Below are 16199 nucleotides of genomic sequence, written 5' to 3' on the forward strand. Positions count from 1 at the left end.
CACGGATTAAAATTGACAATTGAATTATATTTAATGGGTGCAGGTTTATGGGACCCTACTTACAGTTATTAAAGGGGTAAGAAATGTCACAGAATCAAAGAAGGAAAAAAAAAAGATGATATAGGTTTTGCATGAAAAGAAGGCAATTTTAATTATTACTTAAAAGACCGGAGTGCCAATTATCAACTCATCCAGTAAAAAGGAAAAAAGGTCGGAGAAATCCAAGGGCGCAGCCGTATAAGGATGAGATACTTTAATTGTACATGTAACAACAACAAAATACTGTGTTTCGAAGCCGTACCGGCCTCTTCGTCAGGTCAAAGTACAAGTGATTATTCAGAGAAGATTCACTGTTTATATAACCCAGAGAAACCGGATAACTACCGGGTCAGGTTAAAGGTCAGAGCAGGGGGCGGGTTACGGCAAAACACTGTGATCACAATAAACATACAAAAAGATTTCAAATACATAAAAATACAGAGGATGTGTTAAAAAATAAATTAGTTATACCTAAAAGACACTAGTTGGTCCAAACTAAAAAAGAACATAAGAAAAAGACCATTCAAAAAGATGTTACTAAGATACTCCTTATTTACGCTAACTGAAACATTGAAGAAAATCATAAGGAGAGATATTCCTATAAAATAGCTCACTTAGAGGATCACATCCCATGTCTGAAGACACTGTATATATATCTAAAAACATGATTAACTTAAATTGTGGTCATACTTAATCAAAAAACATTATATTGTCGTTCTTGTATTTTTGTATTTGTATGTTGTTGTCATAGAGACATACCGCTTATTAGGGCCATAAAAAGAGGAACAGGGGAGATCAAAAAGGGAAAGAAACTACTGTAAATCGTTCAAAAAATATATAATAATGAATATGAGTACATAAGAGGGGTTATAAAAATGTATTTAAAAAATGACGTATATTCTATTTTATACATTATATATTAAAAAAGGTTGATTATATTCATCTGTTTGTCATAAGAATATATGTACTACGAGACGCGTTAAATGATAGTCTCGTTTAGTTCATTCAGACCTACCGGTTTTAGTGTTTTTAATTTGTAGATCCAAAATATTTCTTTTTTACAGAGAACATTAAAACAATCTGGATGGCTTTCTAAAATTTGATCAATTGGGGTAATAGTAAAACATGCAAAGTTACCCTCATGTGCTACAGTACAATGTCTAGAGACACTATGGAGCAGAAATTTCTTTTTACAGTTAAACCTATGTTTATTCAGTCTACAATGTAGTGGCTGAATTGTCCTACCTACATATTGGACACCACAAATACAATTTATTAAATATATCACAAAGCTGGATAGGCAATTTAAACTTGCTTCAATATTAAATATTTTTTCTGTTTGCTGTGATCTAAATGTATAGGTTTCGTCCGTAATTGATTTACAGCATAGACACCTACTTTGTCCACATTTAAAACTCCCCTTTTTAGGCAGTGGGTTACGTAGTTGTATTTTTTGTACCGAATCACTTTTTAATTTCGACAGATTCACCCGACTTGGAGCCAGAATATTTTTTATAGTTCTAGCTCTTTTGAACGTAACTTTGGGTTTGAAAGGTAGAATTTTTTGTAGAAAAGGGTCAGTTTACAGTACATGCCAATGTCTGTTCAATATATCTCCTATTTTCTTGTGTGATATATTATACTATGTAATAAAATTAAAACCAAAGGTATTATTCTCATTAATATGTTCTTGGGGGACTCTTCTAGTTTGTAATTCATTATTAGTACATTTTGGTAAGCAATCCTCTTGGGATAGTATAGAGGTCTTTTTGTAGGCATCGGTTAATAATGTATCCGGATACCCTTTGTTTTTAAAACGTTTATATAATATTTTACTTTGTTTCTTAAAATCATATCCAAGGGTACAGTTTTTCCTAATCCTCTTATATTGGCTGTATGGAATATTCTTGAGACATTTAGAGTAATGACCACTGTTAAAGTTTAAATAGCTATTAGTGTCTACTTTCTTGAAAAAATTACGTGTTATATCACCTGAGGAGGTAATTGTCAAGTCAAGATAATCAATTTCTTTTTCTTGAATATTGAAGGTAAAATTGATGCCCCATAGATTTTCATTTAGTGAATTGCAAAAATTGATTGCACTTACTAAATTACCATTCCATATAAAGATCAGATCGTCTATGTATCTTTTGTATAGAAGAATATGATTCATAGCCCAAGGATAATTCCATATGAATTGATCCTCAAAAGCGCCCATAAAAATATTGGCGTAGCTAGGTGCTACCCCGGTGCCCATCGCTGTGCCTTTCACTTGGTGATAAATATTATTATCAAAAGAAAAGATGTTATTTTTTAAGATAAATTCCATAATCTCAAGATAAAATTTAATTTGTAATGGCTGGAGATCATTGTCTTTTTCAAACATATTTTTAAGTTTTCTCAAACCTAGAGAGTGCTCAATATTACTATATAATGCACTCACATCCAAAGTAATCAAAAGTGGATTACTTTTAGGCGAAATTAGGCGAAGTTCATTGATAAGCTGTGTCGAATCTTTCAAAAAACTTGGCAAGGTTACAACATATTTTTGCATAATTAAATCTAGATAGTGAGACAAATGACAAGTGGGTGACTGGATGCCAGAGATAATAGGTCTCCCAGGGGGATTTTTGGGGTCCTTATGTATTTTCGGTAAATGATAATAGAATGGTAGATTAGTGTTTTTTGGAGTAAGGTAATTTCTTTCATTTTTATTAAGAATTTTATCTGAAAACGCTTGGTCTATCAATAGTCTAAGGTTTTTGTTGATGTTATCAATAGGATTGTAGTCAAGACAGATATAATAATTCGTGTCTGACAAAATATTTGTAACTTCATTGAAATAATCCAAGGTATTCTTGATTACTGTGCCACCACCCTTATCTGCAGATCTTATTACAATTTATGTATTTTCTTTAAGGTTTTTAAGAGCTCGTTTTTCACTAAAAGATAAATTGTTTTTATGTGGGAGATATTATGATTCTAGATCTTCCAAGTCTCTACCCACCAAATGATAAAAAGTGTTGATAAAATTGCCCTGATGAGCTACAGGATAAAACTTAGAAGGTGCTTTTAAAACAGTATGTTTAAAAATCGGGGGTGATTCATTCTGTTGGGTGTTATTTGGATCAATTTGATCTTTACCAACCAGTGACTTATGGGATGTTAGTTGAAAATGTCTCTTTAGTGTTAGTTTCCTAATAAAGCGATGTAGATCAATAAATAAATTGAACCCATTTATTCCAGAAGTAGGGCAAAAAGAAAGACCTTTTTCAAGGAGGGAGATTTCAGATTCGTTTAAAATATGATCAGAAAGGTTAAAAATAGATATAAGAGGTAAATGTGGAAGAGGGGGGACTTTTACTCCCTTTTTCTTTTTGCCTCCCCGGGTTCCTCTATAATGTTTTTTCTTTTTTTCGGGCGAAAAAAATCGCTTATAGCTAGCTGTTGGGAGTTTGAGAAGGGTAGTGTCTCTAAAAAAGAAGATGATGAGGAAGGAGAGGGAGAAGAGGGAGAGGAGGGAGACAGGGTGTTAACTGAAGGTCTAGGAACTCTTTCTCCTAAAGGTGTAGTACATATCGCCGGGGTTAGAAAAGGGACCGACATGGTAGAACCTTTTTTAGTGTTATCAATAATAGTCGTAGCTTTAGAGGAAATAGAAGGGTCCGAAGAGAATATTTCCCTATTATCATATTCTTTGTTAATTACAGTATTGGACAGTATATCCTCGGAGGTGTCATGTGTTGTTAATATAGACAGATCCATATCTCCATCTGGTATAGAAACTTGGACTTGCTCATTAGATTTTTTTAAATCATGAATAGGAGTAGAAAACGTGTCTTTATTAATAGTATCTTTTTTATTATTAATATTTTGTATGTTGCTATGAAACCTTGTGGCATTTTTTCTGACAAGGGACACTTACATCATTTCAATCTCCCCTTCTCATTACCTCGAGAACTGTAAGATATGGATCATTTTCTACATAGAAAGGAATCCAGAGACCAACTGGTTCAGAAACTCACAGCAAGTACTGTATACAACCGCCCTGAGAATTTACCTGTACCCACATTTAGCAATGAGGATACGGAAATCATGTTTGATTTAATTAAAGATCTTGAAGATTTTTCGAGGGTGGAAATGCAACACCATATTGATGTAATTTTCCTTACTATCTGTCAGAAAAAATATCCCCGAGGGGTCTACGTATGCCCTTTCTATCTACCTTCAAAGACGACCCGACTTTTACTTTGGACTGGGAGTCTTTTATGGAGGAATGTACAAAGGGGATGATGAATAGATTATTGATTAAGAGACAAGAATTATGTGAGACACTAACACTCAAAATAGAAAATATAATAGAATCACTTAAGTTATATTCCCTACATCATGATTTTCATACTATAAATCACAAGATTACTAATCGCATATTTAGATTAGAACAGGATCTTATTGAAAGAAAGGCAATCAAATTGGCAAGGGATAGATTGGACTATCTTTCCAATCAGATTAGAACCTGGAGTAAACCTGTATTACAACTTCAAAATAAAAATGCAGATACCTTGAAAAGTATTCAGCAACGAATAATACCTACTTTAACATCAAGCACAAATATAAATAAAAATGAGGAATTAAGAACAGCCTATAATAAATCAAATAGACTGTTCTTGAATAGTAAATACACCAGATCTAACAAAAAAACGAAACAATTAAGCAATGGGCCTGCCACAAGGTTTCATAGCAACATACAAAATATTAATAATAAAAAACATACTATTAATAAAGACACGTTTTCTACTCCTATTCATGATTTAAAAAAATCTAATGAGCAAGTCCAAGTTTCTATACCAGATGGAGATATGGATCTGTCTATATTAACAACACATGACACCTCCGAGGATATACTTCCCAAAACTGTAATTAACATCGAACACGATAATAGGGAAATATTCTCTTCGGACCCTTCTATTTCCTCTAAAGCTACGACTATTATTGATAACACTAAAAAAGGTTCTACCATGTCGGTCCCTTTTCTAACCCCGGCGATATGTACTACACCTTTAGGAGAAAGAGTTCCTAGACCTTCAGTTAACACCCTGTCTCCCTCCTCTCCCTCTTCTCCCTCTCCTTCCTCATCATCTTCTTTTTTAGAGACACTACCCTTCTCAAACGCCCAACAGCTAGCTATAAGCAATTTTTTTCGCCCGAAAAAAAGAAAAAACATTATAGAGGAACCCGGGGAGGCAAAAAGAAAAAGGGAGTAAAAGTCCCCCCTCTTCCACATTTACCTCTTATATCTATTTTTAACCTTTCTGATCATATTTTAAACGAGTCTGAAATCTCACTCCTTGAAAAAGGTCTTTCTTTTTGCCCTACTTCTGGAATAAATGGGTTCAATTTATTTATTGATCTACATCGCTTTATTAGGAAACTAACACTAAAGAGACATTTTCAACTAACATCCCATAAGTCACTGGTTGGTAAAGATCAAATTGATCCAAATAACACCCAACAGAATGAATCACCCCCGATTTTTAAACATAATGTTTTAAAAGCACCTTCTAAGTTTTATCCTGTAGCTCATCAGGGCAATTTTATCAACACTTTTTATCATTTGGTGGGTAGAGACTTGGAAGATCTAGAATCATAATATCTCCCACATAAAAACAATTTATCTTTTAGTGAAAAACGAGCTCTTAAAAACCTTAAAGAAAATACATAAATTGTAATAAGATCTGCAGATAAGGGTGGTGGCACAGTAATCCAGAATACCTTGAATTATTTCAATGAAGCTACAAATATTTTGTCAGACACTAATTATTATATCTGTCTTGACTACAATCCTATTGATAACATCAACAAAAACCTTAGACTATTGATAGACCAAGCGTTTTCAGATAAAATTCTTAATAAAAATGAAAGAAATTACCTTACTCCAAAAAACACTAATCTACCATTCTATTATCATTTACCGAAAATACATAAGGACCCCAAAAATCCCCCTGGGAGACCTATTTCTCTGGCATCCAGTCACCCACTTGTCATTTGTCTCACTATCTAGATTTAATTATGCAAAAATATGTTGTAACCTTGCCCAGTTTTTTGAAAGATTCGACACAGCTTATCAATGAACTTCGCCTAATTTCGCCTAAAAGTAATCCACTTTTGATTACTTTGGATGTGAGTGCATTATATAGTAATATTGAGCACTCTCTAGGTTTGAGAAACCTTAAAAATATGTTTGAAAAAGACAATGATCTCCAGCCATTACAAATTAAATTTTATCTTGAGAGTATGGAATTTATCTTAAAAAATAACATCTTTTCTTTTGATAATAATATTTATCACCAAGTGAAAGGCACAGCGATGGGCACCAGGGTAGCACCTAGCTACGCCAATATTTTTATGGGCGCTTTTGAGGATCAATTCATATGGAATCATCAGTGGCTATGAATCATATTCTTCTATACAAAAGATACATAGACGATCTGATCTTTATATGGAATGGTAATTTAGTAAGTGCAATCAATTTTTGCAATTCACTAAATGAAAATCTATGGGGCATCAATTTTACCTTCAATATTCAAGAAAAAGAAATTGATTATCTTGACTTGACAATTACCTCCTCAGGTGATAAGTTTATAACACGTAATTTTTTCAAGAAAGTAGACACTAATAGCTATTTAAACTTTAACAGTGGTCATTACTCAAAATGGCTCAAGAATATTCCATACAGCCAATATAAGAGGATTAGGAAAAACTGTACCCTTGGATGTGATTTTAAGAAACAAAGTAAAATATTATATAAACGTTTTAAAAACAAAGGGTATCCGGATACATTATTAACCGATGCCTACAAAAAGACCTCTATACTATCCCAAGAGGATTGCTTACCAAAATGTACTAATAATGAATTACAAACTAGAAGAGTCCCCCAAGAACATATTAATGAGAATAATACCTTTGGTTTTAATTTTATTACACAGTATAATATATCACACAAGAAAATAGGAGATATATTGAACAGACATTGGCATGTACTGCAAACTGACCCTTTTCTACAAAAAATTCTACCTTTCAAACCGAAAGTTACGTTCAAAAGAGTTAGAACAATAAAAAATATTCTGGCTCCAAGTCGGGTGAATCTGTCGAAATTAAAAAGTGATTCGGTACAAAAAATACAACTACGTAACCCACTGCCTAAAAAGGGGAGTTTTAAATGTGGACAAAGTAGGTGTCTATGCTGTAAATCAATTACGTACGAAACCTATACATTTAGATCACAGCAAACAGAAAAAATATTTAATATCGAAGCAAGTTTAAATTGCCTATCCAGCTTTGTGATATATTTAATAAATTGTATTTGTGGTGTCCAATATGTAGGTAGGACAATTCAGCCACTACATTGTAGACTGAATAAACATAGGTTTAACTGTAAAAAGAAATTTCTGCTCCATAGTGTCTCTAGACATTGTACTGTAGCACATGAGGGTAACTTTGCATGTTTTACTATTATCCCAATTGATCAAATTTTAGAAAGCCATCCAGATCGTTTTAATGTTCTCTGTAAAAAAGAAATATTTTGGATCTACAAATTAAAAACACTAAAACCGGTAGGTCTGAATGAACTAAACGAGACTATCATTTAACGCGTCTCGTAGTACATATATTCTTATGACAAACAGATGAATATAATCAACCTTTTTTAATATATAATATATAAAATAGAATATACGTCATTTTTTAAATACATTTTTATAACCCCTCTTATGTACTCATATTCATTATTATATATTTTTTGAACGATTTACAGTAGTTTCTTTCCCTTTTTGATCTCCCCTGTTCCTCTTTTTATGGCCCTAATAAGCGGTATGTCTCTATGACAACAACATACAAATACAAAAATACAAGAACGACAATATAATGTTTTTTTGATTAAGTATGACCACAATTTAAGTTAATCATGTTTTTAGATATATATACAGTGTCTTCAGACATGGGATGTGATCCTCTAAGTGAGCTATTTTATAGGAATATCTCTCCTTTAGCGTAAATAAGGAGTATCTTATTAACATCTTTTTGAATGGTCTTTTTCTTATGTTCTTTTTTAGTTTGGACCAACTAGTGTCTTTTAGGTATAACTAATTTATTTTTTAACACATCCTCTGTATTTTTATGTATTTTAAATCTTTTTGTATGTTTATTGTGATCAGTGTTTTGCCGTAACCCGCCCCCTGCTCTGACCTTTGACCTTTAACCTGACCCGGTAGTTATCCGGTTTCTCTGGGTTATATAAACAGTGAATCTTCTCTGAATAATCACTTGTACTTTGACCTGACAAAGAGGCCGGTACGGCTTCGAAACAAAGTATTTTGTTGTTGTTACATGTACAATTAAAGTATCTCATCCTTATACGGCTGCGCCCTTGGATTTCTCCGACCTTTTTTCCTTTTTACTGGATTCGTTCAGCGGATTTTGTGTACTCCAAATCTCCGGATCGGGAACTGTGGCTGCAACCGGCTCTGATAAGGGCACCTTTGAATACACCTTTTGGGATGTTGTGCTCCTAGCATAACATCACCAGGTCAGTATATTTGACCCCTTTTCTTTTTCCTCCATACAGATTAAGGCACGATGTGCGCTTTGTTTTTACTTTTATCTCCATAGCGGAATTATCAACTCATAACCCTGAAGACCTCTAAATGAGGTGGCAAAAGAAAACAATAAAAAGCCCTGTACACTTCGCTTTTAGATATATAAACCAATAATCTAAAGGTGAAACAAAGGAAAATTTCTGGAGGCACATTTAAGATCTCAGATCAGACAAGTATTAACTTTAACTTTATGTCATCATTGGATGAACATCAATAGGATCTGTTTTCTCATGCAAGTAAATGTACTTCTGTGACCGATTTTAAGGATTAGTTTGGTTTTTAAAGTAAAAAATTCAGAATAAGAAAGAAGTGACTTGATCATTTTTCACTTGGCTACTATGAACACAATCCCAGCCAAAGGTATATTCCTATATTTACATACATGACCCTGATCAAGTCCTGAGTATCACAAGCAATAATATTTTTTAGGGAAGATATGATATAATACTTTTTAACGGAGAGTAGATATGACTTTTAATAACAGATTGTCTGTAAACTGCACATGAGGCATCGACACGGGCTTTGTAAAAATATTTAACCGTTCATATGATGAAATGGAGAAATATGAAGGAATTACAAATTGGCCGAAGAAGACACAAAAATTAAATATTTTTACCAGAATTACATTTTCTGGGTTTGTGTTAACTAAGAACCAATTATGGGACATTGATATCTAAAACGCTGTGCTTTGTTGAGTATTACAAGGTATTTTTAGACTGCACTGTGCGGCACCAGTCATCTCATTCATTTTAGCTTCTGTCATTGTGAAGTAAATTGCTTTAGTGAAAAGCAGAAATCCATTTAATCAATCAGACTGAATAAATATAACTAAATGTTTCAGCGTTTTGATTCAACTACAAAAAGGTAGCAGAACAGATTGTTGGTTCCCAAAGAAGGAACGTAACTGAGGGGGGGGGGGAACGACAGGCGGGGCATGTGCCCGGGTGCAACTAACGGGGAAGGAGGGGGGACGCCAGGACCCAACCGTCCATGACGGTGGCGCCACTGAAACCACCCCCTCCTAGGGATATGAGCTGAATGGCCGGGTACGTTCCGTGACCGGCCATTCAGCGACTTTAAACCACGCAAGCGGCGGGATTACTTCTTTGCATCTATGAAAGGCGCTGATTGACAGGGCAGAATGGCTTGCCCTGTCAATCAGCGCCTTTCAATGGGGCAAGTGGATAACGTCATCGCGCCGCTCGCGTCGTTCAACCCCAACAGACCTGCTCAGAAGAGAGCAGGTCTGCATTGCCCTCGGACAGCGCGGGAACGGGATTAAGGTAGGTATGTAAATTATTTTTTTTTTCATCCTAGTGAAAATGTGAGTGGCACTATCTACAGGGGGGGCTATATACAGGGTGACTATATGTGGAGCACTATAGGGGGAGCTATAGGTGAGGCACTATATACAGGTGTGGGCTATATGTGGAGCATAAATTTATAGGGGGAGATATATGTAGGGCACTATCTACAGGGGTGGGCTATATGTTGGACACTATATACAAGGGTTGGCTATATCTACAGGGGGGTATATACAGGAGTGGGCTATATGTGGAGCACTATAGGGGGACCTATATGTGAGGCACTATATACAGGGGTGGGCTATATGTGGAGCACTATTTATAGGGGGAGATATATGTAGGGCACTATCTACAGGGGTGGGCTATATGTTGGACACTATATACGGGGGTGGGCTATATGTAGAGCATTATCTACAGGGGAGCTGTATGTGGGGCACTATCTACAGGGGTGAGCTGTATGTGGGGCACTATCTACAGAGGCTCTATTGGAGTCGCTATCTACAGGGGGATCTATGTAGGGCACTACCTACAGAGGGCACTATCTACAGGGGGCACGGTGTGTGTGACACAGTGTATGGTGCGATTATAATTAGAGGTGCAGTGTATGGCGCTATTATATTTAGGGGTACAGTGTGTGCCATCATGAGAACTTTATCTTCATTTATAGGTGCAGAAATGTTTGAAAAGTGAGAAGCTGAAGACATCTGAGCGGCAAACTGCAGAAATGGGCTGTGGCTAGGAAAAGTCGTCATAGAGGTCTGGACCGGATGGAGAAGAAAAGAGAAAAAGAACAACTAGAATCTGACGTTACCCGTGAGTCACTTAATGTCAATGTTTATTCTGCTTCTAATCTGTACTGTAGTCACTGTATGGTCTGCAGCGAGAGGATGGGTGGTATTATTTTTTTTTTGTGAAACGGCATCTCTCAGCATATCCTTACCATTGTTTTGGCCATGCTGGGAGCTGTATACAATTTAGTGCAAACCTATATGGCAGGGGTTGCACTAAATTGTGCTGGTGTTGCATTTATGTACTGATCTTGGATCTGGTGTTGTATACATTGACTGAGCTTGGTTCTGGTACTGTATATATACATATATATATATATATATATATATATATATATATATATATATTGAGCTTTGTTCTTGTGCTGTATTTATGTACTGAGCTTGGTACTGGTGCTGTATATATGTATTGAGCTTGCTTCTGGTGCTGTATATAGAACTATATTGCTTGTGAAATGTACAAATGGTTTTATGCTCGAGTCACACCAAGAAAAAAGACATTTCACTGATTGGTAGAAAAAACAAACATGGCGAGAAGGAAGGAGATGTCGGGAAAGAGGTTCGAGGTGGGCCCAAACTGAACCTTTGCCCCGGGTGCTGGAGAACCTAGCTACGCCTCTGCCCAAAGAGACACTGGTTTATTGCCACACCAAGCCCAATGACAGTCTATCTAGAAGAAACCAGGTCCAAGTGCCAACTGGACAGCAACACACTCTCCCAAGACTCAATTACAAACATTCATTTGTTGCAGAATGAAGAAAGACAAACTGTACATCTTGGCAAAATTATTCATACTCCTCAAACAAATGATAGAATGCGTGTCACCTAGTGCTCCACCATAATATCACCTGATGTTTCTGCAATCTGTTAGAAAAATGCTAATTTTTTGAGAGATAAAAACATATTACCTTGGATCTTAAAAGGAGAAATCCATCCTAAATCTTTTGACTTGTCATTGAGCTTGGAGCAACACAGATTTCCAGGAAAAGAAGACTATGGTACCCTACAGAGCGCCCAAAACTCTTAGGCAGAGTTGACAGATGAGGTACTGATTTTTGAAAGCTCTTTGGTTAGAATGTCGTGTCAGAGACTTCCTTTGACACAAAGCTCTAAGCACAAAGGCTTGGGTGCGCTATAGCTCAAGACACTCACTCATGTTTTATGTTCTGACATATCTCTATCATGTCTTAATTTTGGGTAAATTTCCCTTTTAAATAAATGTAGGGAACTTTACTTACATCAGGCTCCAGGGAGACACAACGCTGAAAAGCTCTTGCAGCCCCCTCATATCCTTGTAGGGTGATATAGGCACAGCCCAATGAAAACCATACTCCAAGCTGTAAAGTCAAAATAGGGTAGAAATTTAGACATCGTAACTGAAGGACTCTCTGTTTGCAACCTTCCTACATATTGTAATATACTGGGAAATTACATTATGAGCCCCTATGGAAATAGGAAGCGATGACCATAAATAAAAGCAAATTTTGAAATGTTGTAGAGTAGTTTCTAAACTTCCTAAATATATTGTAAATCTTTGACAAAAAAACAGAGTACTGAGTAAAATGAAAATGTGTTATTCCATCTAATAAAAGCAATCCTAAAAGAGTAAAAAATACTCCTCTATGCGCATCAGAGATCTTTCTATCACAGGTCAAAACACCAGTTACACATTTGTAAAATTGTGAAAAACCAGAAGACGCATGAGTTAGCACCATTTCCAATAATCTGTATAATATATATATATATATATATATATATATATATATATATAAGAAATATAAATAACATTGTAAAAAAAAAAGTCAAGAAACAATCCCCACATTGACAACAAAGCTAAAATTGGAGATTTGAGCCCTTTAGAGACTTTCCAGAGGTCAGAGCTACTGTATGTGTCAGTCTTACATATTGCCGAGGACAGATATGCAAACTATGAGAACACCTCCTTTGCAATAAGCTCTACAGAGGTCATGCTCGCTAACTCAAAATACTCTAGTGAACGAGGAGTTGTCAGGATTTATAGCAGAGAGCTCAGCTATGATTGCTCCGACAAACTGACTGCTGGATTAAGTAGGAACCTGCTCTAGCTATTTCTTATGAAACAGTAACTGTCATTTCCAGCAATATGTCATTAGGAGCACTCGCAGTCATGCATTTTAAGCAGAAACTCTTATTCAGCCATCGTACAAGGTGCACATCACTGATGCGTTTTCAGTCAATAACTGTTGCTGCTCGAAGTATTAACCAAGATTATTCGTCTCCAAGTTAATATTTTGCGGCATTGGCACTACCCTCCTTATCTAATGGATATCTACTTTCACAAAATGTATTCTGTTCTAATGTGCCATTAACTGGTTAAATAAGAAAGAAGATTTACTTTTAAAGTAAAGCACCAACAGCGAGGCCACTTAAATATATCAGGGTATTACAAAAAGAGAAATTTATTAATGAAATGCTGAATAATCGGAAATCAGTGGAGGTCACCAACGTTGTCTTAAAAGGTCATTTTTGCTGATCGACATGCAGGGCAACCACTTCAAACTAAAGAAATCTATTGTATTTCTCCTGTGGATAAAAGGAGTGCCTCTGATAATAACACTCATGTCTTGATTTCAGTAATGATTCTTCTTAGACTCTCATTACTCTATAACAAAGTGTTTTCACCATTTATCCATCTTATTGGTTAAGCCCCATGCACACAACCGCATTTTTCATTAGTAATTACGGACCTATTAATTTCTATGGGCTACGGAAACCTTTCCGTATTTTTGCGGATGGGTGTCCGATCCGTAAAATATAGAACATGTCCTATTCTTGTCCATAATTACAGCACGGACTCCCCATTGAGGTCTATGGGAGCTTCTGTAATTACAGACGGCTACGGATGTGCATCCGTAACCGTCCGTAATTACGGAAGTGTTGCTAGGCTACGCCAGGTTTGCAGGTGTTGCACATCATTTGTGGTTTTCATCTTCTTTTGGTGGATCCGTATATACGGATGCTCTACAGATCATATTTGCAGCTACCGTTCCGTTTATGCGGAAAAGTTACAGATGACTACGGATCCGTATTTACGGATGGATGAAAATACAGTCGTGTGTATGGGGCCTCACTTGGCTTTGTTGGCCCTTTCTAGAATATGATAATAGATAATAGAAGTTAAATGGGGTTCTCCGCTTTGGACAATACATTACCTGTCCCTTGACAATAAGCTGATTACATAGTGTCACCTGCTGGGGCCTCCAGTGATCAGCTGTAATCTGTTGTGGAAGAAAGTGTTCAATTTCCCTGCAGCGCCACCACAGGGTAAATTAAGCATTACATAGTGCCCATTCAAATCAAAGGGTTGGCTGTGTAATGTAGGACAGGACAGGTCCTCCAGAGTGATGGACGCTCTTCACTCTGACAAAGATCTGTGGATCCTAAATAGGGGAAACCCTCTTTTAACTCAGACCCCCCATTAAAACAGAATTATCAAAAATTTTATATTTACTGTGATATAATTTGTTCACTAACTTATTCCTATAGTCATTGCTGGGCATCATACTGAGCTCACCTACATTGGCTTCTTCTTAATGAATGTCCCTTCTCTCGCCGACTCCCGGTGCCGAACGCCTGTACATTCATTAGGATCACTTGTGTATCCCCAAGTCAGTACTGTGCAGCTTCATTGTAGAAATATTGTGTGGATCCAAATCAACATCCACATCAATGTCACATCCTAGCTAACTTGTATATTGGTAGTTAGTAGAAGACACTGGTTTGGATGCACACAATGAGGTAGATTAACTAGGACTGGCTTTTTATACTCCAATCTTATCTTTCTGCTGCACTAATGTAAGATGCTACAGATTTATTCGACTGACGTCTCCCAATAAATTTGTTGCATCTTTCCAGTCACAGTGCATCACATTTCTGGTGTAACCACCACGGCCGTGACTTTTGGGCCCTGAGAAAAAAGGTTCATAAATTCCCCCCATTGTCCTTAAAGAGACTCTGTCACCACATTATAAGTGCCCTATCTCCTATATAAGGAGATGGGCGCTGTAATGTAGGTGACAGTAATGCTTTTTATTTAAAAAAAACTATCTTTTTTCACAACGTTAGGAGCGATTTTGGTTTATGCTAATGAGCTTTCTTAATGCCCAAGTGGGCGTACTTTTACTTTCGACCAAGTGGGCGTTGTACAGAGGACTGCATGACGCTGACCAATCGGCATCATGCACTCCTCTCCATTCATTTACACTGCACTAGCGATATAGTTATATCGCTAAGTGCAGCCTCATACACAAGCCCTAACATTACTACAGTGTCCTGATAATGAATACACATGAAATCCAGCCTGGACGTCATGTGTACTCAGAATCCTGACTCTTCTGACTCTTTTTTGTGAGATTCTGGCAAGTGAAACCAAATCTCGCGAGATCACGGAGCTAAACTCATACTTTGCCACTCATCTGACAACATTCCAATAAATTCCATGAGATATTGAGAGGAAAGAATAGTGTCATCCCGGGTCTACCATACAATTTAAAACTAACTTCAGATGACATGATATTTTTTTTTAAATAAAAAAGAAAAGACAAAAAGCTAGCAAATTCACTATGCATCTATGTCTATCTGTATAGATCTGTGATGCTCAACTGGTGGTACATGGGGCTTATGTGGCCCTCATATACTGCCCCCAGTGGGAAGGCAAAAGCATTTGGTGTAAAGTACGCTGAGTGTGTATATCTACATATCTGTGAATGGGCTTTCTTTACATGCCTGTGGTGTTCCCACCAGATGTATTTTGCCGAAAACACGAATACCGTAGATCACAGAAGAAAGAAACTTTGGAGAGTTTTTCAGGTGTGTGTGCCTACCCATTGACCCAGCCCTGGCTGAATGTGATGTTATACCCTTTGATAGTCAAGGGCCACGTTTAAAGCCCCTAAAATATTTGTGTCGACCAGCATTGGGATAGATAGATAGATAGATAGATAGATAGATAGATAGATAGATAGATAGATAGATAGATAGATGACATATTGGATATCAGGTGCATTTGTTTGTAGATCACTATTAAATAAAAAAAAAATTATAGAACCACCAGTCTACTCAAGAATAAGAAATGTACAGTGTTCTTATAGGAACTTAAATCTACTACTACGGAGCCGTTGACATTTTTTCATCTTTACCTGCATTGCATTAATCACCACAGATTTTTCAAAACATTCTATACATTGCTGGAACTCGCGATTTCGCAGATGGAGGAGACCTTTGGAGCGTTGAGCCCGAGCACTGCGATGTTTGGACAGTTCCCATGCTCTATCATAATACTGATGGTCCCGCAGAACATCTCCAAGAAGGCAGTAAAGATGTGACGTCTCTTCTTTCTCTAATTCCTGTCTTAGAATTTGCTCAGACTGGTGAAA

The 16199-nt window shown here is 36.4% G+C and overlaps 1 protein-coding gene across 2 annotated transcripts in view; it reads right to left on the reverse strand.

Annotated features, from left to right (window-relative positions):
- Nucleotides 1-16199, reverse strand: part of TTC27 (tetratricopeptide repeat domain 27) — a 376553-nt gene that overhangs the window by 44130 nt on the left and 316224 nt on the right. For both annotated transcript variants that reach the window (XM_075864435.1, XM_075864437.1), the window contains exons 14-15: nucleotides 15963-16190; nucleotides 12024-12122 (exon numbers count right to left, since the gene is read on the reverse strand). In XM_075864435.1, the coding sequence (XP_075720550.1) occupies nucleotides 12024-12122; nucleotides 15963-16190 (327 nt within the window). The remainder of the gene's footprint in view (nucleotides 1-12023; nucleotides 12123-15962; nucleotides 16191-16199) is intronic.

Source organism: Rhinoderma darwinii, chromosome 4 (genome assembly GCF_050947455.1).
Source record: "Rhinoderma darwinii isolate aRhiDar2 chromosome 4, aRhiDar2.hap1, whole genome shotgun sequence".
NCBI lineage: Eukaryota > Metazoa > Chordata > Amphibia > Anura > Rhinodermatidae > Rhinoderma > Rhinoderma darwinii.